This window comes from Dermatophagoides pteronyssinus, unplaced genomic scaffold (genome assembly GCF_027571235.1).
Source record: "Dermatophagoides pteronyssinus isolate colony J.1.1.1.1 unplaced genomic scaffold, Derpt_VIB-CSIC_2022.12 sq0001, whole genome shotgun sequence".
Taxonomy (NCBI): domain Eukaryota; kingdom Metazoa; phylum Arthropoda; class Arachnida; order Sarcoptiformes; family Pyroglyphidae; genus Dermatophagoides; species Dermatophagoides pteronyssinus.
This window is the reverse complement of record NW_027461525.1, coordinates 5,265,175-5,291,526: the sequence shown is the minus strand read 5'-3', so window position 1 is coordinate 5,291,526 and position 26,352 is coordinate 5,265,175. Positions and strand designations below refer to the sequence as shown.

General features: G+C 29.5%; 5 protein-coding genes and 2 long non-coding RNA genes across 9 annotated transcripts; 5 read left to right on the top strand and 2 right to left on the bottom strand.

Moving 5' to 3' along the window:
* Positions 1–3,091: 3,091 nt before the first annotated feature.
* On the top strand, positions 3,092–5,389 carry LOC113790391 (uncharacterized). The gene has a single exon (XM_027340055.2). It carries the CDS (start codon positions 3,261–3,263, stop codon positions 4,260–4,262), a length of 1,002 nt encoding a protein of 333 aa, XP_027195856.2. The 5' UTR covers positions 3,092–3,260; the 3' UTR covers positions 4,263–5,389.
* Positions 5,390–6,953: 1,564 nt separating this feature from the next.
* On the top strand, positions 6,954–14,264 carry LOC142646311 (uncharacterized). Its single transcript, XR_012847266.1, has 7 exons — positions 6,954–7,345; positions 7,416–7,685; positions 10,481–10,689; positions 10,782–10,933; positions 11,024–11,292; positions 11,375–13,514; positions 13,573–14,264. It is a non-coding gene; the product is annotated as an uncharacterized LOC142646311 (long non-coding RNA).
* Positions 12,102–16,880, bottom strand: LOC113790370 (RNA helicase aquarius). Its single transcript, XM_027340032.2, has 3 exons — positions 13,363–16,880; positions 13,210–13,292; positions 12,102–13,154 (listed from the first exon to the last, which is right to left on the bottom strand). The coding sequence occupies exons 1-3, from the start codon at positions 16,766–16,768 to the stop codon at positions 12,234–12,236; spliced, it is 4,410 nt and encodes a 1,469-aa protein (XP_027195833.2). The 5' UTR covers positions 16,769–16,880; the 3' UTR covers positions 12,102–12,233.
* Positions 16,881–16,918: 38 nt separating this feature from the next.
* On the top strand, positions 16,919–18,193 carry Ts (Thymidylate synthase). Its single transcript, XM_027340058.2, has 4 exons — positions 16,919–17,501; positions 17,559–17,659; positions 17,724–17,870; positions 17,956–18,193. The coding sequence occupies exons 1-4, from the start codon at positions 17,018–17,020 to the stop codon at positions 18,091–18,093; spliced, it is 870 nt and encodes a 289-aa protein (XP_027195859.2). The 5' UTR covers positions 16,919–17,017; the 3' UTR covers positions 18,094–18,193.
* Positions 18,194–18,305: 112 nt separating this feature from the next.
* On the top strand, positions 18,306–20,517 carry LOC113790380 (ecdysone 20-monooxygenase-like). Of its 2 annotated transcripts, XM_075824864.1 has the most exons (5): positions 18,306–18,591; positions 18,648–18,812; positions 18,878–19,591; positions 19,654–20,015; positions 20,090–20,517. In XM_075824864.1, exons 2-5 carry the CDS (start codon positions 18,677–18,679, stop codon positions 20,405–20,407), a joined length of 1,530 nt encoding a protein of 509 aa, XP_075680979.1. In that variant the 5' UTR covers positions 18,306–18,591; positions 18,648–18,676; the 3' UTR covers positions 20,408–20,517. The 2 variants fall into 2 exon arrangements, with proteins under 2 accessions (XP_075680979.1, XP_027195845.2); XM_027340044.2 differs by lacking the exon at positions 18,306–18,591 and having other exon boundaries at positions 18,600–18,812.
* Positions 20,348–23,340, bottom strand: LOC113790378 (uncharacterized). The gene is made up of 2 exons (XM_075824840.1): positions 21,506–23,340; positions 20,348–21,445 (listed from the first exon to the last, which is right to left on the bottom strand). The coding sequence occupies exons 1-2, from the start codon at positions 23,337–23,339 to the stop codon at positions 20,523–20,525; spliced, it is 2,757 nt and encodes a 918-aa protein (XP_075680955.1). The 5' UTR covers position 23,340; the 3' UTR covers positions 20,348–20,522.
* Positions 23,083–24,043, top strand: LOC142646317 (uncharacterized). 2 transcript variants are annotated; one of them, XR_012847273.1, is made up of 3 exons: positions 23,083–23,340; positions 23,411–23,498; positions 23,694–24,043. It is a non-coding gene; the product is annotated as an uncharacterized LOC142646317 (long non-coding RNA). The 2 variants fall into 2 exon arrangements; XR_012847272.1 differs by lacking the exon at positions 23,083–23,340 and having other exon boundaries at positions 23,365–23,498.
* The last annotated feature ends 2,309 nt before the right edge of the window (positions 24,044–26,352 follow it).

Genomic DNA, 26,352 nt, shown 5'->3' with positions numbered 1-26,352 from the left:
ATGGAAACAATAATAAAAAGAAAGAAAAAAAAACTCAAACAACAACGATAATAATGGATCGGATTTTTTTTTCATTTCTCCGAAACATTTCGATGATGATGATGATGGTAAGAATCGGAATTTTGTTTTTTTTTTTGTTTTCATTTTCATTTCGTTGGTTGAAACAAAACTGCCAAACAAAACGCATGCACGAAGAAACTGTGTGTTTTTATTCGGTTAAGTTTCCGGTTTTTCTCTTTTTTTGGTTGAAAGAGGAATATCCCTTAAAGGCAAATAACATTCTTCCTAAAAATGAAATGTTTGTTTGTTTACATTTTTCTTTCTCGGTTTGAACGATGTCTCTCTTTTTCTAGTCTTTTTAAGTAAGTAAAAAAAAAGTAAATATTTTTGCAAATATTCGTTTTGTCGTTGGTGGTTGGTGGTTGTCGCTTAGATATTGTCGCTTATTTGTTGATTGATTTTCGTTTCAAATTGATATTTTTTTCCTTTTCCCAAAAAAATGGTTTATTCGAACTCTCACTCACTATATCCATATCGCAATAGAGAAAAAGAAAACCATATAATTATTATTGACTGTCATTGGTGGTTGGTTGGATACCAAACAAACGAAAAAAAAAAAACAATTATATACCATATCGATCACTGGTTGTAATGAAAAAAAAATATCAATTTTTTCCAATCAAACAAACAAGCAGGGAAAATATTATTTTTCTGGCCAATTTCACGGCTGTCCAAAAAAAATCAATCGGATAAAAAAAAATTTCAATGGAAATTCGAATGGAAAAAAAGTTTGGCTGGCTCATTGAAAAATCACAATAATCATTATACAGAGAGATTTGATGAAAAAAGTAAAAAAACTCACTTTACTTTGTTTTTCTTCAAAGATTGATGTTTTATTTGTTTGTTATGATAAGCAAACGAAAAAACCGCCGAATACGGGGAAAAAGAAAATCGGGTTCTTTTCTTCACATCATAAAAAATCAATCTGCCATCATCATCATCATGCTTTGTTTGTGAATTGAGAAGAAAAAATCCTCTTCTCTCATCGTCTTCAAGAAAATTGAATGAAATGAATGGAATTTGATTAGGAGAGATTCTCTCTCTCTCTCTCTCGTTGAGATCAATTTCACATAACAATTCTTTTCTTTTCTTTCTTTCACTTCTTCTCTAATCGACTAAATCAAGTGAAAAGAATTATCTTTTTGAATGAGCCAAATAATAGAGAAAAAAAACACTGATTCAATCATCTTCACTATATAACCTATTTTAATCGTGTTATCAGTTTGGATCCATATAGTGTTTTTTTATTTTTTTGAGTCGAGAGCATCCTTATCCTAATTTGTTTCAAGTTTTTCATCATCATGGATGATGGTTGTTGTCATCGTTTGATAACCTTGGAAATTGTTTTTTTGAAAAATTTTTTTTATATTTATTTTTCATAAATCTTGTCGGAAAAATTTTGATTCAACAACTCAAAAACAAACAAAAAGATTATAAAGTTTTTTTTTTCATTTTGGAAAAAAAAACTTTTCATTTTCGCATCCATCATTTGTTCAGCTGGAAAATTATCTGCTGTAATTTCTCCAAGGGATAATGATTATTTTCAACCAAAAAAAACTATTTTTTTGGCAATCAATAAATAATAATAATAAAACGACAATCGACGATACCTGTCTGTAATTCATATCCAACAACAACAGAAAAGAAAATGGAAAAAAAAATCCATAATTAAGACAGGAAAGCTACCATTTCAGTGGGCAAATCATTGAATTATGAACGTTTTCTCAATACTTCTCTCCATATACTTCGGATGCAATTATTTTGCTTGAATTGCTGTGTTTCTGACGTTTTTTTTCTGTATGTTTTGTATGCGATGTGTGGTTGAAGACTTTTTAAGTTGTTTGTTTGGTTCGTTTGTTTATTCTTGTTATTATTATCATCATCATCATCATCAAAAATGAGATGCAAACGAACGAATTCTTTACTCTCTCTCTCTCTCTCTCTCTTCGGGTATTGTTATCTTTCATTTGCTTGTTAAAGTCGATAGCCTAGGCCTATCATCATCTTCTGCTTCCCCCCTCCACCTAACAACTAAAAAATGATATTTTTTTTTGTCGGGAAGAGAGGGGGGAAGACGCGCAAAATCACATAACTTTTATGTAACATCATCGACGACAACAACAACAACAATTTCGATTTACAACGGGAAAAAAAATGATGATGAAAAGAAAATGATTTTCAGTTTTCTTTTGTCATATTTTTTTTTCTTCATCATGTCGTTGTCGTCGTCGTTATTGTTGTTTTGTATTATGATCCTCATTGAAATAAGTGGCGGCGGTGGTGGTGGTAAAATATAATATGAAAAATCTGGCTGGATGGCAAAAAAAAACTGAAAAAAATAGGATATGGATAGGTTGGCTGGGTAAAAAAAAGTTTTTCGCTTCTCTTTCTAAATGTGTGTGTGTGTCTAGGGTATTTTTTTTTTTTTTTTGCTTGGAAGAATTTGCAAGTAGCAGTCAAATGTTGTGTATGTGTATGAGACAGAATCGTTTTCACAAAATGACGCCTGAAGAATTTTTTTTTTTTTTTTTTGGTATATTTGCTTGGTATATATGCTTCTACTTCAATATATGATTTCGATAGTTGATGGTGATCATAATCAATGTGTTTTTTTTTTTACTTTTTCTTCTTTCCTGGCCTATTGTTTCTATATTTAGACGATAAACGATGATGATGAGAGATGTTTTTTTTTTTTTGAACGAACAACGAACGAAAGCGAAGAAACCCGCCAATGTTCAATGTAATGGAATCCTATGGAATCGTTGATTTGGATGGCGCGCGCCAAAAAAGCGAGAGAGAGAGAGAGAGAGACAGAAAATGGTCATATAAAAAGCTATATGGAAAGAATTCATTTCATTCATTCAGAATCCATCCATTCATCGTTGATGATCAACATTGTTTGTTTTTTTTTTTTGAATCTTTTTTTTCTAAAAAAAAACATAGAAAAAAAAATTGATTCGGCACAATAATTTTATTCACTTGAATGAACCAAACAACCGAACAATGATCATTTGAAAATTATCAACTAAAAAAAAAGCAAATTTGTTCCAGGGTAAATTGTCCAATTAGTGTGTTTTTTTGTTTGTCGACATTGCATAATCATTATCATTCAGTGTGAAATATTGAATAATAAGAATGGCAACAATCTTATCGTTTGTATCAAGCAATGATGATAATTCAATCATCATTATGTGTAAAAGATGATCAACAATTTTAAATGGAAATTTTTTCATATCAATAAAAATCATCATAAAATGATTGGTGGCAGTGGTGTTGGTGTTGGTAGTGGTGGTGTTGGTGGTGGTGGTGGTGGTGGTGACAACATATCAAACGATAAACGAACGTTAATATCATTATTAATGATAATGATGATAATGGCCATACAATTAACTGACGGTAGTAGTGAACAACATCGTAATAGTATTGGAACATCATCATATCGTCGTAGTCAACAACAAGCATTATATCATGCACCATGTTCACCACAAAATGATTGTCCATTTGATAATACACAATGTAATGTGATTAGTAAAAAATGTCAATGTAAACAAAATTTTATACAAGTTGATAGTTTTGTAAATCGTTCATATATAACACATTTAGCAATGACCTGTTTACATTATGCACAAATTGATGAACGTTGTATAAGTGATATGCAATGTTTAGTTGATTATAGTGAATGTCAATTAACAATGGAAACAATTGCTAATGGTATTAATCGTACAATACATTTATGTAAATGTATTGTTGGACATGAGCTTAAATATGATGAAACAACAGTGATAATTGATGGACAAAATTATCGTTTAAGACCAATATGTGATCCAGATAATGATCGTTATCATCATTCATCATCATGGATGATAACATTTATTATGATTACCATATTGGTATTAGTGATATTGATCGGAACGTTTGTTTTAATTGTACGTTATCAACGATTAAGACAACCATATAATCAATCAACAATAACTAGTTTAACATCACAAGAAATGAATTCAAATCAAATTGGACCAGGTCAAGGTGGTCAAGGTCAACATAGACATCAACATCGACATCAACATCATCAAATGGGTTCATCAAGTCCACCACCAATGGGTTCAGCTGAAGCTGAATTTCAAAATGATTTTATACAAGTATTTCCAATGCATCATTTAGAACCAATGCCAGATAAAAATGTTCATGCATATATTATTAAATAAATTGGGATGGGATGGGCGATTGTATCGATTTTCATCGATTTGATGGATCGATGGTTGGGTGCAATACCATCATCATCATCAGCGAAAAATAAAAAATGCACCAGAAAAAAAAGAGTAAATTATTCTTTTGGCTGGAGGATTTTGTTTCAATCAAGCAGCAGCAGCAGCGGCAACTATATCATTAAATTTTCAATTCAACAACACCGACACACTACTATTAAAATTTGTCAGCTCCGAAAAAAAAAGAATATCTGTATTTCGTCGAAACCGGTTGAAAAACGTTATTTCACACATTTTCACATTTAACCCCGATGGGAACAAAAAATAATAATCAAAGGATTTGTGTGTGCTATGTGTGTTTGAAAATGTGAAAAAAAAACTTTTTTTTTGAAAACCGACTTGGATCCAATAAGTGTGTGTTTGAGAAAGAATCGTTGATGTCACACACATATATTGGTTTAATTCCCAAAAAAAACTTCTGCTGCTGCTGAAACATTCGTTCGTTCGTTCGTTCGTTACAATACACGCAACAAACAAACACCCTGTTATCTGTTTTTTTTCCTTTCAAATTGGATTTTTTTCAAATTAAGTTTTCTTTTTCTTTTCTTGTTTAGAGCAATAAAATTTATTCAATTTAATCATCATCATTGCACCAAGCCAAACCAAAAAAAATCTACCTACCACTGATCTACTGAATTAATCTAATTGCGATTTTTTTGCAAACAAAAAAAAATTTGTTCATATCACACACATTATCAGAGTATTCGATTCGATTGATTGTTATTTTTCTATTTTTAACCCTTTTGCATTCCTTTCTAAGAAAAAAAAATAGTATTATCCATTGTTTTCATTCATTCATTGAATTTGATGTAAATTTTTTTGTTTTTGCATTTTGAATTTTGCATGATTGATAAGCACACAAACAAACATTCATATCATTTATCCATTCATATCAACGATTTGAATGGTAAAGAAAAAAACCGTTTTTCATTCATTCATTGTACATTATGTGTAATTTGTCTTGATTCATTCATTCATTATTATTGTAATTTTGTTTAAAAAAAAAAAAAAAATCGAGCTGCCATCGAAAATTAATAATAATAAAAAAACAAAGAAGCGAAACGAAAAAATTTCATTGTTTTGCTTCGTTTAATAATGACTATTTCCAATCAAAGTGTACACGAGGTGTATTTTTGGTTGCTACTCTCGATATTCTGCAAAGATTAATGATCTGATTGGTTGGTTGGTTGGATGTGGATGGATGTGGATGGTTGGATAGAATGACAAAAGCAAAGCAAAATGTGTTTCCATTTTCCAATTAAAAACATTGATGTGTTCGGGTGTCTTTTGGTTTGAATCCAAAAAACTTTGGATTTTTTTTCCAAAGAAAACAGCAAAAAAATTTTTAATTTTTTCAAATTAATTTCCATTTGGAGCAGTGTTTTTTCCATTCATTCATTCATTCCAACCACGAAAATGAAAAAAATATCAAAGTGTATGGCTTTGTCACATGGGAAAGAGATGTGTTTCTTGAGCGAAACTTTTCAAAAACAAAAACAAAAAAAGATGTGTGAAAAAAGGAAAAAGGAAAAAGAAAATAGATTTCACTGAGAGGAGAAAAAATGCATTAAAATTTAATTATTAATGCTGAAACTGAGAACAAACAAAAAAACATCACTTGGAAAAAACCAAAAAAATTCGGTTATTCGGTTAATATTGGAGTGTGTTGGTATAAATTATTCCGTATAATGGATGATTATGGAAAACACACAAGGTAACAGCAGTAAGGGGAAATTTTTCTCTTCTTTTTCCCTATAATGATTGTCAATGGCAGAATGAATTGGTCAAAACATTTGCCTGTTATGATTGCCTGGATGGTTGGATGGTTGGATGGTTGGAAACAAAATAATCAAATCAAACCGGAGGAGAGAGGAGGGGAAAGAAGACACGATAACGACCTTTCATGATGTAAAAAAAAAAAAATAATTTTAAACAACTAAAACAACAACAGCAAGCCACGAATATCATTATTATTCCATAGAATAATCAGATGATGGAAGCAGATGTTGTTGATTTTTTTTCAAATGTTTTTTTGTTGTTGTTTCGAGTTTTTTTGATACTTTTTTTGCTTGTTTGTTTTTGAGCGAAATAAATAAATGAAGGTGATATAACAACAACAACAACAAAAAACATCAAGCCAAATGATGATGAGCATCCATTAAGGATTAATGGTCAGTCAGTCAGTGAGCGAGTGAATTTAATGGCGTTAACCAATCCACCAAAAAACAACCAAACAAAACACGATCATCATTATCAATGTTTCAAGTGAAACATCGATGATTATGAAATCCTAAATTGAATCAATCAATTAATAATCATCATTTTTTCATGTCGTTTCATGTTTGTTTACCTTTTCTATCGTGTGTTTTGTGTTGATTGGTTGGAAATTGCTTGTTTTTGGATTTTTTTTTCAACATCCAAATATTGACACAAACATTTTCTGCTGCTGCTGTTGATGATAATTTTCCGACATGAAACGTGTCTGAAAAATCGAATGAAGAAGAAAAAAATGATTTATTATGATGCGAAAGGAATCACTTTTTCGAACAACAACCAAAAAAAGTTTCCCAGAAAAATTCGAACGGAAAACATTCTTTTTTTTGCTTCGTTAGAAATGTTTTCGGGTAATTTCCTGTTTGTGTGTGTGTGTGTGTGATTCCTTTCATGTACAACGTTACACATGTGTGTTTTGGAAGTGATCAGAAACAAAAAAACGCGAAACACGAAGAAGAATAATTTACATTTTTACCGATATTTTCTTGTTTTTTTTTCAAATGTCATATGGTTTTTTTTCGTTGTTTCTGATGATGATGATGATTAAAAGATTCAGTTTTTTTGCTTTGTGTTTCCAAATCATTAGGTATTCATATCCATTCTCTCTATCTGTCTGTCTGTCTGTTTCATTCATTCATTCATTCTACATGCTCCAATCTTTTTTTTTTTGCTTCAATTCAATTTGATTCTTTCTAATGAGAAAGCTAGATTGAACGAAAAAAACCAACCAAACCAACCACGAGGGTATTGTATGTATTGATGATGATACAATAGAATGTTATGTATAACTAAAATAACTTTTTTTTTCATATTTCATAGTCAGCCATTACTCAGTTGTTTTTTCAACGGAGAAAACAGAAAAAAGGGTTTTACCAAATTGCTATTCATTAATTTTTTTTTTTTTTTTGACGACGACAAAATCATACATTTTTTTCGTTGATGAAATCAGCAAAAATGAAAAAATTCCAACAACAACAACAGCTAATTGGGCTAAAATTTCCATCAAAAAAAAGTTTTCAATTCCCTCAAATATCAAATGAGATAACATCGAACAACCAACCAACCAAACAACAGCGAGAGAAAAAAAAGGTTAATTTTATTGAGATAAAAGTTTATCGAATAATAATGATGATGAAAACATCTCACTCTCATTTTCATTTATTTATTGATTGGTTTTTCGAAAAAAGGCAAAAGAAAAAAGTTTCAACATGATATAATGTCATCATCATCATTCCATTTTGGGCCAACGAAAAAAGTTATCGTAAAAATATGTGTGATATGAAAATCGATATTCTCTCTACCCACTCTCTACTCTTTTAGCATAGAACAAAATGAACTAACAAAAAAAAAAATGATTGATGTGCCACCAATTTTTTCGTTTTTTTGTTGTTGTTTGTTTCGACCATAATGTAGTTGTCACTTGTTATTTGACGGCTGAAACGATCGATATCAAAGGAAAATCAATCGAAACAAGCAAAAGCTGCTACTGCTGCTTCTGCTGCTGCTGTTTGCCAAATCCAAATCAATCACCTTGATCCAATGATTTGGCTGTGTGTGATTGGCGTATTGGATTTGACTGAATGATGAATCCAGCCAAACAACTGAAAACTAGGAAAACAATGTCACATTGCCAACAAACAACAACAAACAAAACAAAAGAGAACCTATAGAAAAGAATATAGAGAATTCAAAGCTTTTCAAAACAACATCAACCAGCCAAACAACATTAAAGACTGACAACAAAAGAATTTGGAATTTTATTTTTTTTTCTCAAAAATTCTGGAGCCAGCCAAAATAAAAAAAAATGGGCTCTTTTTTTTCTGGCTCGATGACTATGAATATCTGTCTGTATGTGTGTGTGTTTTGAATGTGTGAATCACAAATATCAGATTTCAAGTTTCACTTTTACTGATTCACTGGTTGGTTGGTCTTCTTCTCCCCCTTCTATACATTTCCCTTGCAAAGGGGGGAAGAAATGTTTTTTTTTTATTCGGGCGCCAACATCATTGCATTTGCATTGCATAGGCTTCTATTTGTAAAAAACTAAAGCAAAACTGAATTTTTCATTCATTCATTCATTCTCTATCTCTGTTTGTTTGTTTGTTTGTTTGTTAAATACTTTTTTTTTTGCTATTATTATTTACATGGTCACATACCGTTAAAATAGAGAAAAAAATAGAAAGGATAATGTTAATTTAGATGGAATTTCCGGATGGATCTCTTTTTGCTCGATTTTCTTTCTATTTGCCTGCCTGCCTTCTCTAATAGTTATTTATCATCCAAATGATGGTAATCGTTTTGGATGATGATGAAAAAAATGATTTTACACTGGAATACACACACCCTGTATAAATTGAATCGATTAGATGGATGGATGGATGGAATGTTTTGGTTATGCAAAATAATAATAATAACCCCGAATGTTCCAAGTAAATGATGATTGTTGTTACAATCTTGTTCTATTTTTTGGAAAATTTAACCCTACATTCATTCATTCATTTGGAGAATCAATCACGATCATCATCATAATGATTATAATTCTATTTTTGGGATGTTCATCATGTTCTTCATTTATGTGTGTTTATAATGAATTTTATTCGATTATTCGAAGCAAAAGATTCTTCGTTTTTTTTTCGCCCATGTGGAATCGAATCATTCGAATTGAATTTCAGAATGAGTGAGTGAAGGAGATTATCAAAAAATATTCGAATGAATGCCAAATGAAATTTTGATAACAGAAAAAAAATTATCATTATAATAAGTCCATCGTCAATTGGCCAATGTTTGTGTGTGTGTTTTGGTTCGTTTTTTTTTTTTTTTTTTTTTTTTTTTGGTATTTTGGTATTTTGGTTTTGATTTCAAATACCCGACAACAACAACAACAACAACGTTCTAAATGCATAATAAATTCAATCAAAAAACGAACGAACGAATAAACTGACCGACCGACCGACCGATATACCAGTTTTGTTCAGCTGGACAACAAACACAGCGAATTTTTGTACGTCAAAATACGGCGACAGAATTTGAGAGAAAGAGAAAGAAATTGCCTTTGCTTTATTTTTATTTTTATTTTTTTCTCACATGAATGATTCTAGACAAAAGGCAAAAGCAGTGAAAAAAAAATAGAAAAAGAATTTGAAATTCTTTTGAAAAAATTATGGATTCTATTTAGTTCGATTTATATTATATATATCGTTTCTGTCGATTCATTCATGTGAATGAATGTTTTTGTGTGTGTGTAAGTGAGTGAGTGAATGAGTAACTCACTATGGCCGATATATTTGAACATTTTGAACTGGATTCCAATAATTATTTTTGGTTCCTTTTTTTTTCTTCGTTTCTTCTTCGTTTTGTTTTTGTTTTTGTTCAAATCCACCATTTCGTAATGATGTTATCGTTTTTTTTTTTTTTTTTTTGGTTCAAAAAAAATAAAGTCGGGATTTTTTCTTTTTCAAAACATTCGATTCGGTTATCGATCGATCGAACGATTAATAACGTCATTTATGAATCGATTCATTTCAAGGTATTTCCGAATCAAAACAAACAAACACAAAATGATTGGATTGGTTTGTTGTGTTCGATTCGATTCTCGAGAAAAAAATGAAATGAAAAACCACAAATAAAAACTTTTTGTTTTGTCGCAAAATAAATTTTTTTTTCTTTCGAAATAATGATCACAAATTGATCATTATTATCAATAATGAATGTGTGCAAAAAAAAATGTTTCCGAATAACTGAAACAAAAAACTTTTGAGAAACAAAAACAAAATTCTGTCATCAATATCATAAACCATAACGACCATTCAACATCTAATTGCTTTTGACCAATTTTCCCCTTGTTTGTCTTTGTCTCATTATCGTTTTTTTTGTGTAATATTTAGAGAAGATGTTGTAAAAACATAACACACACACAAAAAGAAAAGACAAACATGGATGGCCTTATTGGAGAGATCCACCATTCCAAGATCGATTCTATGAAATGAGTCAAACATAATGGGATATCAAAGAATAATGGTTTTTTCCCTTCTTTTTTGTTTTTTTTGGCTTTGCCCTGTTTTGAATTTTATGTGGAACAAACAAACAATATTCGGTATGTAGATATATAGATAGATGATGATGATAGCTTTTGTCTTTTTTTTCAAATATTTTTTGTTTGTTTGTTTGTTTTATCCTTATAACAAGACTTTTGAAACAACAATAACAAATTCGTCGTTGTCGTTTTTTTGGGCATAAAATAATGGCTGTCGATAAGCAAAGAATGAATGAAAAAACAACAACAACAAAACCTAACGAAGACAAGTCAACAACACTAAGCCACCACCAACTGTTTTTTAGTTTGTTTTTTGTCTTGTTTGTCTTTATATAAGTCTTTCGTTCGTCTATAGTTAATACATTTTTGTTGTTTTTTTTCATCACTTTCTTAGAATAAACAAACAAACAATCATCGTCATAAAAAAATTGGCCATTTTCATTCATTGAATATTCTTCGACAAACATGATGGACATGTTAATCGTTTTCAAGCTCTTCATTTTAATTCTGGTCATTCATCCTGCATGGTGATGGTGGTGGTGTGATGATGAATAGATCCTCTGAACAGAAACAAAAACAATGATGCTCATTTCCTAAATTATCATTCGAAACATGAACATTAATTTCCACCAAAAAAAAAAATGAAGCTATTTCCACTATCGTGTATGTAACATGTGAAAATGGATTTTTTTTTTTTAATCTTGCCAGAAAAAAAAACTACATCATTTTTTTTCCTGTGATACAGATCTTTTACATCATTCATCTTTTGTGACATTCTTTTTTTTAAAAAAAACCGGAATTTATTTGCTTGTTTCTGGGCTCCAATATTGAAACAGGAAAAAAACAAACGAAGATTCACATTTTTTTTGGAAACCGAACCGCGAAATACTTCAAAATGTTTGATCAAAAGATTTAATTTGATCAAGAATTCAAGTGAAAAAAAAATCTAATCTAATCGGCAAAAAGGATTTCAAATTGGATTGGCTACAAACAAAATTTGTTGTATCTATCTATCATCACGATAAAACATCAACATTATTTTTGTTGTTGAAAAGGAAAACATTTGCATGATTTGTTTGTAAATCAAGCAAAAAAAAAACATGACAGAAATGAAAAATGATTGGAAATACGCGACCAAATAAGCTTATCATTACATTTTGGATGTTGCTATTTCCGATTACGACCGACCGACCGACCGAATACTAATAATAATGATGATCCATTGAGGCAAGAATATGAAATGAAAACAAGAAAAACGATTCAGATGGCAGATCATCATCATCATCATCGTTTAATCGAGCCAAATATGATACTTTTTTATTATTATTATTCATGGCAATCTTCCGGTCGAATTGTGTTTCAAATCTAAAAAAAAAAAAAATTTCTATGCATGCATTCATTCGAATGTGACTGAATAATGATAATGCGCGCATATTCTGTAAAGCATATCGGAAATATATGACTAAAAAGACTTGTAATTTCATTAGATTTTATTTAAAAAAAAAAAATTTATTAAGAAAAACTTTCAATGAAGATGAGATCTCGGATGAGTTGTAAGAAACAGACAAATGTTTTTTTTTGAATGGCCAAGAACCAGACCAAAATTAATCTTTTTCCTCTTCTTCTTCCTCCTGTTGTAATGGTTGTTGATTTTCTTCTTCTTCTTCATGTTCGGGTTTTTTATCTTCAGACAATTCTTGAGATTCCGATACAGATTGTTGTTGTTGTTGATCTTTATTCACAACAACATTTTCATCATCATCATCAACATCCATAGATTCATCAATTATTTCATCATCATTCAAACCAGTATCTTTTTCAGTAATCTTTTCGAATGGTAAATCTTCATCGATTCGATTATTATCATCATCATTTTGTTCATCATCTTCATCATCATCTTCTTCATCATCTTCATCAACTTGTTGTTTTCTATTTGGATTAACAATTGATTCAAATAATTCTGGATCTTGTTCACGTATTCTTTGTATTTGTTTTGTATAAAAATCAAATACAAATTTTACCATTTTACTCATATCATCAATAATAATCATTTCTTGTTGTTGTTGTTGTTGATTTTTGTTTATTCGTTCAATCGAAAATCTTTTCGTATAATATTCATTCGGTATCAATTGTAATCGATTTGGATGTTTATTCAGTAATGAAAATGTTTGCTCAAGTTCTAAACATGATTCGAATAAATTTCGTCGACAAAATACATAAAGTCCAAGACGTGCACGTGACATTGCAACAATCAAACGTCGTACATCTCTAATATGGCCAACAGTTTTTGTTCGTACCAATGATAATAAAATATAATCATTTTGTTGTCCTTGAAATTTATCCACAGTAGTCACTTTATTTGGTTTACCAATAAATGGATTCGATGCACAACGTTGTTCAACAACATCACGTATTAAATGTTTTTGGCCATTATATGTTGTCAATATTGTTATCTTATCCGATGGATATCCTAACAAACGCATATACATAAATGTTGCAACAACAAATTCAGCTTCAGCTAAATTCTGTAACGAAAAAAAATTTACATCGATTATGAATATTGAGATCAAATAAAAATACCTGATAAAAATGTGGTAATGGTTCGGATTCACCAACATTATTAAAATCTTCTACATTAATCAATTGATATTCATAAAGGAAACCTGAAAAAACGGAAGAAAATGGGTATTAAAATTTGATTAAAAAAATATCAAAAAAAAAAATGGAATTTACCTGGATTAGGAAATTGATATTCCGGTAATTCATTAATATGTTTTAAATCTTTAAGATTTTTATATTTCCAACTATATAGTTTACAGATTGATGGACGTGAACGACCTTGTGAATCCAGATAAATTGTTGGTACACCAAGTCTTACAAAACGTGTAAACAATGATTGTTCCATGTTGCTAAATTTTTGAAAACTAATATTTTTAATTACAGGTGGTAATTGTAAATGATCACCAATCATTATCCAACGTTTTAAACGATTATGGCCATGATTTGGATTCTGTAATAATAATGGTATGAATGTTTCAATCTCAAGAATTTGTGCCGATTCTTCCATTAAAATATTATCATATTGAAACATAAGATTAACTAATTCTTTACGTTTTAATGCTGCATGTGTACAAGTCATGGCAATAATTTTTGCTTCTCTTACCAATAGGTAATTAGCACGATCACTACCTGAACGCATAATTTCGAATGCACGAAATTCATCCAATTGTGTAAAGATTTTTTTCAGAAAACGAAAACAACCTTTTGCAATTTCTAAATCTTCATCAAATGATTGTCCATGAAATAAATCGGAAACATTGGAGAAAAATTTATGAAATGGAAATTTTTCTTCAATAATTTTTGCAGTTTGATTTTCGATCTGATTTTGATTGATTTCATAAAGAAAAGCTTCCCATTTAGATAAAACATGATAAAGATAAAAATAACGTGCCGTTTCACATGTATATGCAACATCATCATCAAGATTTAATGATTGTGCCAATTTACCAACCAAATCCAATAATTCTAAACGTTTTTTCAATACATAATTAACACGACCATAACGGCTAAAATCTTTTTCCGTTTCCAATGTTTCTTCACCATGACCAAGTCTTAATAAATGTCTTTCATCAATATCTAATGATATTATTTTTTCAAACATTGCATTCAATGCTTGATTTGAATGTGTTACAATTAATGTTCGTTGATCAGGATGATTATGATAAAGATTGTTTATAATTTGAACAGCTAGATCAGTTTTACCTGAACCAGGTGGTCCAACAACCATTGTTAAACCATATTGAATTCCTGAACGAATAGCTTCAATTTGTTTGGATGTAAATCGTATACGATTCCATTTTGGTTGTTCTTCAACATATGGTCCACGATTCAATATCTTATAAGGCTGTACAGATATTTTCTTTGATTCATCATCAATAGAAAGTCTAAACGGTGGTTTCGGTGAATCGATCATTTTTTCTTCAACATTATTTACCACTTGAATTTGATATGTAGGAAAACATTCAACTAAATGATTATAATCAATAAATGTATCGAAAAAATCTAATCGTTTAAATTGTTGTTCATTTGTTGAAAGATTTGAATAATGTGCTGCGCTTGGATCACCATAACCAAGCAGTATATCATGTAGCCATTCAGGTACAACACATTTTGTATTCATTAAATCACGTATTGTTTCCAATACAGCTTTAAAATTATTTTCTTTCGGTTTTCGTCGTACCAATACATTAAATGAATCATAAATATCATTAAATTTATTTGTATCTTCATTATCAATTTTAAATTGATTTTGATCAAGTAAAACACGATATGTACGATAATCAGTATCAAATTGTGGACGTTCATTAGCCACAGTTTCATCAATCAATCTTCCTTGTACATCTAACATTCCTTCAATTTCACAACCACGTACATATGTAAGACCTACTTGTGGAATAAATGGTTCATTATAATTATATTGTGTTCCGAATTTTGTTTCTGGTCGTACAGTAATTAAAAAACAAACATCATGTTTACGTAATGATTCCCATTCATTTTTGATTGATTTTTTTACATTTAAATTGACAATAATTTCACCACGTACGCGGCTTGGTTTATCTTCACCAATTTTGGCTTGGCCAATTTCCGTAATATGAAATGAATCAATAGGAATGGCCATACGTGACCAACCACCAAACATAATATCATCGTCTTCAGTTTTCCATGGTTTTAAATGTGAAACAGCATTTTCAATATCTTGTCTTATTTCATATGTTGATTCGAGACGAAATAGATGAAAATTTCTTAATAGATAATCATGTAATGTAAGGAATTGTATATTTAATTTTGGTAATGCTAAACAATAATCACCAGAATAATATTTTGATGGTACTAAATTTTCATCCCAAATAATTTGTTCATTTGGATATAATGGCATTTGATTTAATGATTTTATCTGTGAATCATGTCGTTGATAACGATCAACTAATATTTCAAGTAATATATCTTTACGTTTAAGATTATGAAAATAATTACAAATTTTATCAATTTGTTCATTATTATCTAAACCAATTTCCAAATTATGACAAAGCATTATCAAACGATTTTCATCAATTAATGAAAAATATTTTAATAATTTATTTCGATTATCAATCGATGCAACACTTGCCAAAAATAATGGTCGATATTCATCAATGTCGGAAAATAATTTGAAAATTTTTTTCTGTAAATTTGTTAATTTTTCAAAATGTTTCGATGATATTTGTGAATCGGTTAATGCTTCACCTGTAACATCATCGATTTCGAATTTTACATAAAATCTTAACCTATCCAATAATTGATTAAATAATCGACCTTCACTTGGTCGTTGTTGTGCCAATATAGATAATCTTGATACAGTAATAACATGTAGATCATCAACAATAGCATTGAAAAATCTTCTTGTTGGTAATAATGATTCAATGTCGATAAGAAATTCAATAAATCGTTCACAATAACGAATCAAATCAATTTCTTTTCCACTAAGTTTTGGTTTCATTTCCGATGATGGTATTTCATTTAAACATTTATAAAAATCATATATAAGATTATAGAGAAATTTTCGTTCAAACATCACTTGTTCACGTTCCGATTCGGATAGATTTTGATCGGATTTTTCAATTTTTTTCCAAAATTTTTTCAATTTTGGTACTTTTTTGAATTCAAATTCAAGACGAGCCGATGATAAACATGACCAAATTGGCATTGAAATATATTTCTGTATTGAACATCTTATCAATTCAATTTCGATACTGTTAAAACAACGAATCAAAAATATTAATAAAATTAATTTTTCTTTTGATGTTAATGATGATTCGGTATTGAGCATCAAACGTGTTGTATGTCGAAAGAATAATGGAAAATGATCCGGTTTTTGTTCGAATGTTTGCCATGAACCAACACCTTCACGAAATTTTTGATTAACCATTGCTACGATAGACATGATCAATTCTTTACAATCACAATTTGATTCATTATAATTTGGCCATAATTGATTTTCAAGATATTTATCAATTTCCAATTTACCAACAATCGATGATGAAAAAGATGTGGCCAAAATCTGTTCCAAATATGTTTGACGAATTTGATCAAGAGATGCCATTGTTTTTTGTTGTTTGATGATAATTTTATTTTGAAAATTTTATCAAATTTGAATCATCGAAAAAAAAAAAAACAAAAGCAAAAAATCACATGTCTGTCATTCGAAATTGAAGCACACACAATCAACTTGTAACGTATGAATTGATCATTTGAAAGCACATTGTCGATTGTTATTTTGGCGCTTAATTCCAGTTATCATCAATGAAAATTGATCCATTAAATTTCGAACGAAAAAAAAAAAAAATAAAAAATGTCTCACGACGAATATCAATATCTTAATCTAATTAAACATGTACTTGAAAATGGTGCCGAAAAAAATGATCGTACCGGTACGGGTACAATATCATTGTTCGGTACACAAAATCGTTATTCACTTCGTAATCAAACATTACCATTGATCACAACAAAACGTGTATTTTGGCGTGGTGTTGTTGAAGAATTATTATGGTTTATACAAGGTTCAACTGATTCGAAAAAATTATCCGAAAAAGGTGTAAAAATTTGGGATGCAAATGGTTCAAAAGAATTTCTTGATAGTCTTGGTTTTATTGATCGTCAAGAAGGTGATCTAGGTCCTGTTTATGGTTTTCAATGGAGACATTTTGGTGCCGAATATCGTGATAATCAAACTGATTATAATGGTCAAGGTATTGATCAATTAAAACAGCTTATAAAAACAATCAAAACAAATCCAAATGATCGTCGTATGATTATAACGGCTTGGAATCCATCAGGTAATTATTTTATTTTGAAAGTAAAGAAATACAAAAACGTTTTCATTTTATATTTAGATCTTCCTAAAATGGCTTTACCACCATGTCATTGTTTGGCACAATTTTATGTCTGTAATGATGAACTTTCCTGTCAACTTTATCAACGATCCGCTGATATTGTAAGCTAATTGTTGTATTACAATCTACCATGTTAATTCTTTACAAATTATAAACCAAAAATAGGGTCTAGGTGTTCCATTCAATATTGCCAGCTATTCATTATTAACACATTTAATTGCTAATGTTTGTGGATTAAAAACTGGTGAATTTATTCATACAATTGGTGATGCACATATTTATCGTGATCATGTTGATGCACTTCTCCTGCAGGTACTGTTTGTTTGTTTGTTTGTTTGTTTTTGCTTTCAATTTTTACTTAAATCAACATTATTTTTTTCAACAAAAAAATAAATAGTCAACAAGAACACCGAAACCATTTCCAAAAATTCAATTCAAACGTACCATTGATGATATTGATGATTTTACAATGGATGATATTGAATTGATTGGATATGATCCATATGCTTCGATCAAAATGAAAATGTCCGTTTAATATTTTTTTTTGGGGGGAAGGCTGACCTTCGTTCTCATTTCACATTGTCATTGAACTTGTTTTTTTTCAAAATGAAATAAAATCCATTTTTCTGATTTGATTTGATTCGATTGATAAGATTTTTATTTCGCAATTTTTTTTTATTTGATAAACAAAACACTTGCGCATTTAAGTAAACACACACACCCCCTATACGAAGATAAATCTTTCACATTTGTTTATCAACAACGACTACGTTCAAATTTCATTTTGTCAAATCCCAATAAGCGAAAAAATCTTCCAAACGTTGTAGCCAACCAACAAACTAAAATCAAGATTTGATTGACAATTTACAGTTATTTTTGGCTAATAACCTTTGATTTTTTTTGTTTTTCAACGAAAATCACTAAAAATCAAATCACATCATCATTGAACATTCGAAAACAACAACAACATTCCTTACTTGATTGATTGATTATATAATCAATAACCAAAATATCAAACATTGATATAAAAAAAGTATTTAAAAAACAAATCATATGTGTTTATTATTGAATTTTGTCCAAAAACAATAGCCGAAACGACGACACAAAATTATTCAATTATGAATGAAAAAGATGATGACCATAATCAATTGAATAATGGAAAACAATCATTGAAACCATTTTCATCGATACCAGGACCATGGCCATCATTACCATTGATTGGTACTGGATGGTATAATTTTTATTGTTCATTAGGTATGATTATTATTGTTTTCATTTTTTACAAAAAAATTTAATTTGAATTTATCAAAATTGTTTAGTTGGTCGTTATGATCTAAATAAATTACATGAATTTAATATTGAAAAATATCATAAATATGGACCAATATTTTGTGAAGAATATCAATGGCGACAACCGGTTGTCAATATATTTGATCCTGCTGATTATGAAACAGTGTTTAAATATCAAGGACGTTGTCCAATTCGACCTTCGAATGAATTTGTATCGTATTTTCGTCGTTCACGTCCAGATCGTTATCCAAGTGTTGGTCTTACCAATCTTAATGGTGATGAATGGTATGATCAACGAAAAAAATTAGAACCCTCCATTATGAAATTATCAACAATCAATGAAAATATGCTGAATCAAAATGAAATCTGTAATGATTTTATTGAATATCTTCGTCAATGTATGAATCCTGATACAAATATTGTTGATAATATTCAAGAAGCTACATATCGTTTATCACTTGAATCAATTTGTATGCTTTGTCTTGACACCCGAATCGGTGCATTTGAATCGAAAACAATCACACAACAACAACAACAATCATCATCTGAAACATCAACCGATGCTGAAATATTGATCGAATCAACAAAACTTTTATTCGATACATTCAATGAACTTTATTATAGTTATCCATGGTGGAAATTTATTAAAACAAATGCTTATAATAATTTAGAACGAGCTGAATCAATGATTTATGATGTTGCATCCAAACATGTACAAAATGCTATCGATAATCAAATAAATGGTAAGGAATTTGATTGATTTTGTTTTGTTTTCAATTTTTTAAAAATAATTTTTCCCGTCTAGAAATATCCGATCATGAAACAGTGTTACAAAAACTATTCAAAACCGAACAATTAACAAATGATGAAATTAAAATGGCAATCATTGATTTTATTATTGGTGGAATATTTACCGTATCCAATACGTTTGCATTTTTATTCTATCATTTGGCTGCTAATCAACGTGTACAGGATAAACTTTATGATGAAATTCGTTCAATAAAAATTGATGATGATAATGATGATATTCTACCAAAACATTTGGCTAAAATGCCCTATCTAAAAGCTTGTGTACAGGAATGTTTTCGATTAACTTGTCCGGTTCCCGGTATTATGCGTATAACAACACAACCAATCCAATTATCTGGTTATGAAATTCCGGCCAATGTAATATAATATTTCTTTCAATCAATCAAACATAAATAATTTTCACCAAAAATTCCTTATTATTTATTATTTAGACAATGATTTTTGCACATCTAATGGCAACATGTCGTTTATCGGAATATTTTAAAAATCCGGATCAATTTTTCCCAGAAAGATGGCTGAATCCGATGGAAAAACAAAAAATTCATCCATTCGCATTATTACCATTTGGTTATGGTGGCCGAATGTGTTTGGGTAAAAGATTTTCCGAATCAGAACTTTATTTATCTTGTGCACGATTAATACAATCATTTCGTTTGGATTTAATTGATCAAAAACAACAATTAGAATTGAAACATGTTTTTGTTGTTATACCGGCTAATCCAATCTCTATCAAATTAACACCAAGATAATTTTTTTTTTTACAAATTTTTCAAAATTAAAATTAATTAAATTTTTTAATGGAAATTACCAAGATTTTAATCATTTACGAATAAATAAAAACAATAAGCAAAAACGTTAATCAATTCATTTTTTTCTTTGATTCAGACTGCCATTACGATTTTTTTCATTATTATTAAAATTATTAACTTTACGTTGTTTTTTACGTCGTTTCATTGCAAATGTTGCCGTTATAGCATGTACAGCGGCACGAAAACGAACATTTTTTTTCGTTACAATATACCAAAATCTTCGGCCAAATATTTCTAATATTTCAAATAATGATAGAAAACTAAAACCAACATACATTCCAAGTATACCTCCCAATGATGAAAATAATTTTGCTGTTGTATAGGCTTTTTCCTGTCTTACTTCTTGACAGGTCATTGTTTGAAAATATACAGTTACTTTGGCTAAATTTTGAAAATTCATATCCACTTTACCGCGATCAAATGTAACACGATCTTCACGTGTTGGCCATTTTGTCATCGAAACAGTTTTATCATAATTGATTACCTGACAACGTGGTGGACATTTACAAGTACTTACTTTTTCTTCAGCTTGAAACATTACCTCTTCAACACAGTTTCGAGTTACTTTACGTCTTGTGTCACAAATTTTCAATGTAGAATTCAATTCCAATTGTGGTAATTGAGCACTTTGACATTGACAACGTGTATGAATGGTTCGTTGTAGACAAATTTTCAAACATGCTTGCTGTGAATAAGATGCATTTTGTGTTAATCGTCCAACTAATCCGGCTGGCCAATGATCAATACATTCTTCGGGAAATGGTTTCGGTAATCGACTAATATTAACCATTTTCATACCAATATAAGTTGATTGTTTTGGTGCAACAAATATAGCTTCCGAAGCCGAATTACCAATTTCATCTGGATGTTGTATCATTACTATAGCACCAATCTGTGCTGTACCAATAAGATATTCACTTATCTCAAGATTCAATACTAATTCCAAACCATAATTAACACCAGCAATAGATGTTTCATCTTTAATACGTTCCAAATTAGTTTTACGTAGATTTTGTGATTTAAATGTAAAACAATTACCTTCGGTTGGTGTAAAAAAATGTTCAAAACTATTTGCATGAGCACAATTTGTTGAACGTATAGTACAACGAAGTATTAAATCTTCAAATTGATGACCAATTTGTTTGGCAATTTTTTCATTCGAATTATAAATAACAGCCAACCAATTGGTTAGATTTTCTTGTAATTCTTTTTCTTCTCTTTCAGTTAATTCAATATTATCAAAATATGCTGGTGGTTCTTTTGTTGTTGCTGATGATGATGATGATTGTTTTTGATTATTATTATTACCCGATTGATTATTACCATCTTTATCATTTGTTGAATTATTATTTTTATCCGAATTATCTGTATTTGTTTTTGAAACTTTACGTTTAGGTCGATCCAATTGTATATCGATTGGTCCGGCAATATCATTTGGTATATCATCAACTAATGGTTTCATTGTTGTTATAGTTGTTGCTGTTGTTATTGTTGTTGACGATGATGATGATGATGATGATTCGGCAGTCATATTCGAATCAATATCTGTACCATTTAATAATAAAGTATCATTTAAACCAGTATCACTAAAATTACTAGCAACACCATATGTATTAATATCATCCATTCCATCGTTTGTATCGGAATTTGTTGGTAATGGTGTTGTTGTTGACATTGTTGTTGTACGTATTAATGTTTTTGTTGATGTTTTTGGTGTTCGATTCGATGATGATGCATGATGACCACCACCACCACCACGAGATTTAGATTTAGTTGTACGAATTGTTGGTTGTGCAGTTGTTATCAATTTTCCAGTTGTTGCACCAGTTGATGCTGATGGTGGTGTTGTTGTTGACATTAATGATGAATCGCTAGTAGTTGTTGCGGCAGCTGCTGCTGCTGCTGCCGCTAATGGTGGCTGAATACCACATAATTTTTCACGTAAATCTCTTGGTATCATTGAATCTTTAATAACCGATGAATTACTCATACAAAGTGCTGAATAACGTACAATATTTAGATTACAAACAGTAACAGCTGGAAATTGTAAACGACGACTATCACGTAATCGTACATCAACCGTAATTGGATATGTATAATATTCCGATACTAATTGTGATATATCACGTAATGCCAAAAAACCAAAGAAAAAAAATGAACAAATCCAAAACATACGACGTACGAATGATTGTGATAATGCTATATCACGAACACCAGGTACCGATGATTCACCAAACAAACGTATTAGATTTGATGGTGGCATATAATTAAAACTATTCAATCCATTTGTATGCATTTTTCGACGATTATTATTTAAACCATATATATTATTTGGATTATTATTATTATTTAATGTTGTCGGTTGTATACGATATAATACACGATATGGAAGATTTCTAGCCATCATTGGTTGTGATCCAGATTTTGTTGTTATTTTATCTTGTTGTTGCTGCTCATCAACACCATTATGATGATCAACAACATCTTTTAAATCAACATTATTCATTGCTGATAATGGTTTTGGAAATTGAACACAATCTTCAGATATTAATCGATCAGCTGTTATTGTTTCAGATTCGGATAATTTTTGTTGTTGTTGTTGTGGATGATTAGGCCATGATCGATCATTATTATTCTGTGCAGTCATTAATACCTGACTGAAACCGGGTTTTTTTCTACCATTCATTGTATGAATTGTAGCCGTTCTTGAATCGGTTATACGAAATAATTTTCGTTGCTGTTGAACATTATTATTATTATTAATATTGTTATAATTAACAAGTTTATCATCATTATCATCATCATCATCATCATCATTATCATAGCAAATTATTCGATCATTATTTTTGATTTTATCTGATCGTTTAGACATTGTAATCGAATGATCATCGATGACTAGTGATGAACCAAAGTGATCATTTTCTTTTTGTTTTTACTTCTTAGATCAAGAATTTTTCGCCTTATCGTGGTGATGGTGATGACCCAAATACAAATGGAAATAACCAAAATATTTATTCAATCATTATGACAGGTAATTCATTTTATTTCTAATTTGTTTGTTTGTTGCAATTATCCTAATTGGATAATTTCAATTGTCAATATCGGTTCGAAATGTATGAAAACAACAACAACAAAAAAACATTCCATAAGAATTCAATATTTTTTTGTTGTTGTTGTTGTTCATTTGTTCATGTGATGATTGATGATGATTAATTTACCATGACAGATTGACACATTATGGATGTCTAATTAATTCAGCAAAATCTATTGATCCATTGATGATGATTGCTCATCATCGGTAATTCCAAAATTCATTTGATAAAAAAAACATATAGGAACGGATTGCATTTGATCAAGGACAATCAATCTTTTCATTTGAAATAACAATATACAGGATTGCCAAAATGAAACACGTGGATAACATCTTTACAAGTGTTGTTGACAAGCGGAACAAACAGAAAAATATTGGAAAGTCCCCGTCCAAATTGTTCAATTTTTATATATTGATTTTTAATAATAATAATAATAATTAGCATATTCTTAATCTTCAATAAATCATCACTTTTTTTTTCTTAATTCTTCGTTTTTTTTTCTTTTTTTTCCGATTATCATCAAATTTTGAAAAAAAATCATCAACATTTTTTTTTCATTTTGGCAACTATTTTGACAGATGTTGATTTGAAATGTTGAAACATTGATACATTCGAAAAAAAACATATTCCATTCTTTTCCCATTTTCATTTTCATCATTCTCTCCTTTAACTTGAACTTCAATCAATGTCATTTCACATTCAATGTTTTTTTCATTTTCTTCTTTGATTATCAATATGTAAATGTCCATGGAAATTTTATTATTTTGATATCGATGAAATCAATAAGTCACGATGTTTTCATCAACATCATTACATTCGATCTATCTGATGATTTGTTACAGTATATATTGTCGGCAAAGCCAGATTCTTATATTTCAACAACAACTTTTGTTTGTTTGTTTACAATATCGTTGAGCATCATCTAATCAATATTTGGCTGGTACATTACCTTCATGAAAAATCAAAATTTTTTATTATTCATATCTTTTTTCAGGATTCATTTTAATGATAATGATGATGATGATGAACACGACAAATTTTTATCAAGTCAATAACAACAACAACAACAAAAGAAATGAAGATATTGTTTTTCTATTCAATATTATGGAATGTCATTGATATCATCATCATTATCAATGATAATGTGCGAATGAATGAATCAATATGGTAAATGTTTTTTTTGTTTCGATTGTGTTTGGAACAGTGTTCGAACTAACAAAGACATGATGATGATGATAAAATTGTTATAAACAAAAGATTTTTTTTCCTTTCTGTTTATTATCATCAATATCATCGTTCGTTCGTTCGTTCGTTCGACGACCGGTACCAATCAAGGCAAAGAAAAGATCATCATTTTTGGAGTTGATAATTAGAGTTAAAATCAAATTGGTGGCCAACATTATCATTAAAAAAAAAAGTTTTATTGATCTAAAACAAAATATGGTCATTCGAATTTCCATCTAAATAAGGGTATTTTTTGACAGTTAATTTGGTATCATAAAAACAACAATAATGAACAAACGAACAAAGAAAAATTTTTTCGATAAAGTTTCCCAAAAATAGCAACAACAACAACAACAACCCTATCAATAATTTATCTATATTTGGAATTTCGGTACAATCAATTTTCCAATGAAAAAAAAATTCTCCAATCAGATACATTCATCAAGAATTCATCATCATCATATTGATAATCTTTTTTCATTTTTGCATAATTTTTCTTATCTAGTAGTTAAAATATTCATGATTTATCTCTTCACACAAACAAACATATACACACATTCTTTGGAAAACACAAAAAAACATAACATAACTCTTAAGACTTTAGCATCATCGTCATCGTCATAAGCATTTCTTACTTTTACAACCAAAAAAATTTTTGATTAATTTTAACAAACGAACGAACGAAAAAACAATATGATAAACGATCATAAATTTATTAATTAAATTTTTCCAATAAATATTGTTTTTTTTTTCGGTTTTGGTAGAAAAAAATGATGATGATGATCATCAAATATCATCATTATTGATGATGATGATGACCAACCTTGATTGAATGAATGTCCGGATGCAGCAATAATCATATAATAATGATGATGATTGGTGATGATTTGCAATTCGATTGCCCATCACCAAAAAAACATCATCATTTTGTTTTTTCATTAGCATTTTTTTCTTCTTCTGTTTGATTTGCGTTGATTTTTTTTCTGAAATAGCAAAGACATTAATCCCATCACACACACTCACATGACCATTAAACTTGTTGTTGTTGAATATATTGGATATAAACAAAAACAAAACAAAGAAACAAAAAAAAAGATTATCATCAAATTTTCGGGTTTTTTTTCCTATACGAAAAACAATAATTGATAAAACCAATCAACCAACCAGCCAAAAAAAAAAAAATTTTCCAAATTTGTTTTTAGGTGCGGTTCCATCATCATCGTTGGAATTCATTTATTAATTATGCTAAATCTTCGAAAGGGAATCGATGATTGATAATTGAATGATTGTCATTAACACTGACGCACACACACACACACAGTGACTTATGGCCATTGTCTATGAAATGGATGAGGAAAAAAAATGTCTGGAATGAAAAAAAATGATGATTACATCAGTTGATAATAATCATCACTTTCATAATTAAATTAAATATCAATAATTTTTCCATTGAAAAAAACGAATATTTTTTTCTTTTTTTGCTTCAAAAAAAAAATACCTCAACAAACTTACCTTGAAAGAATGATTATCCATGAAGACTCTTTTCACGTTTTTTAATTGATATTTGTT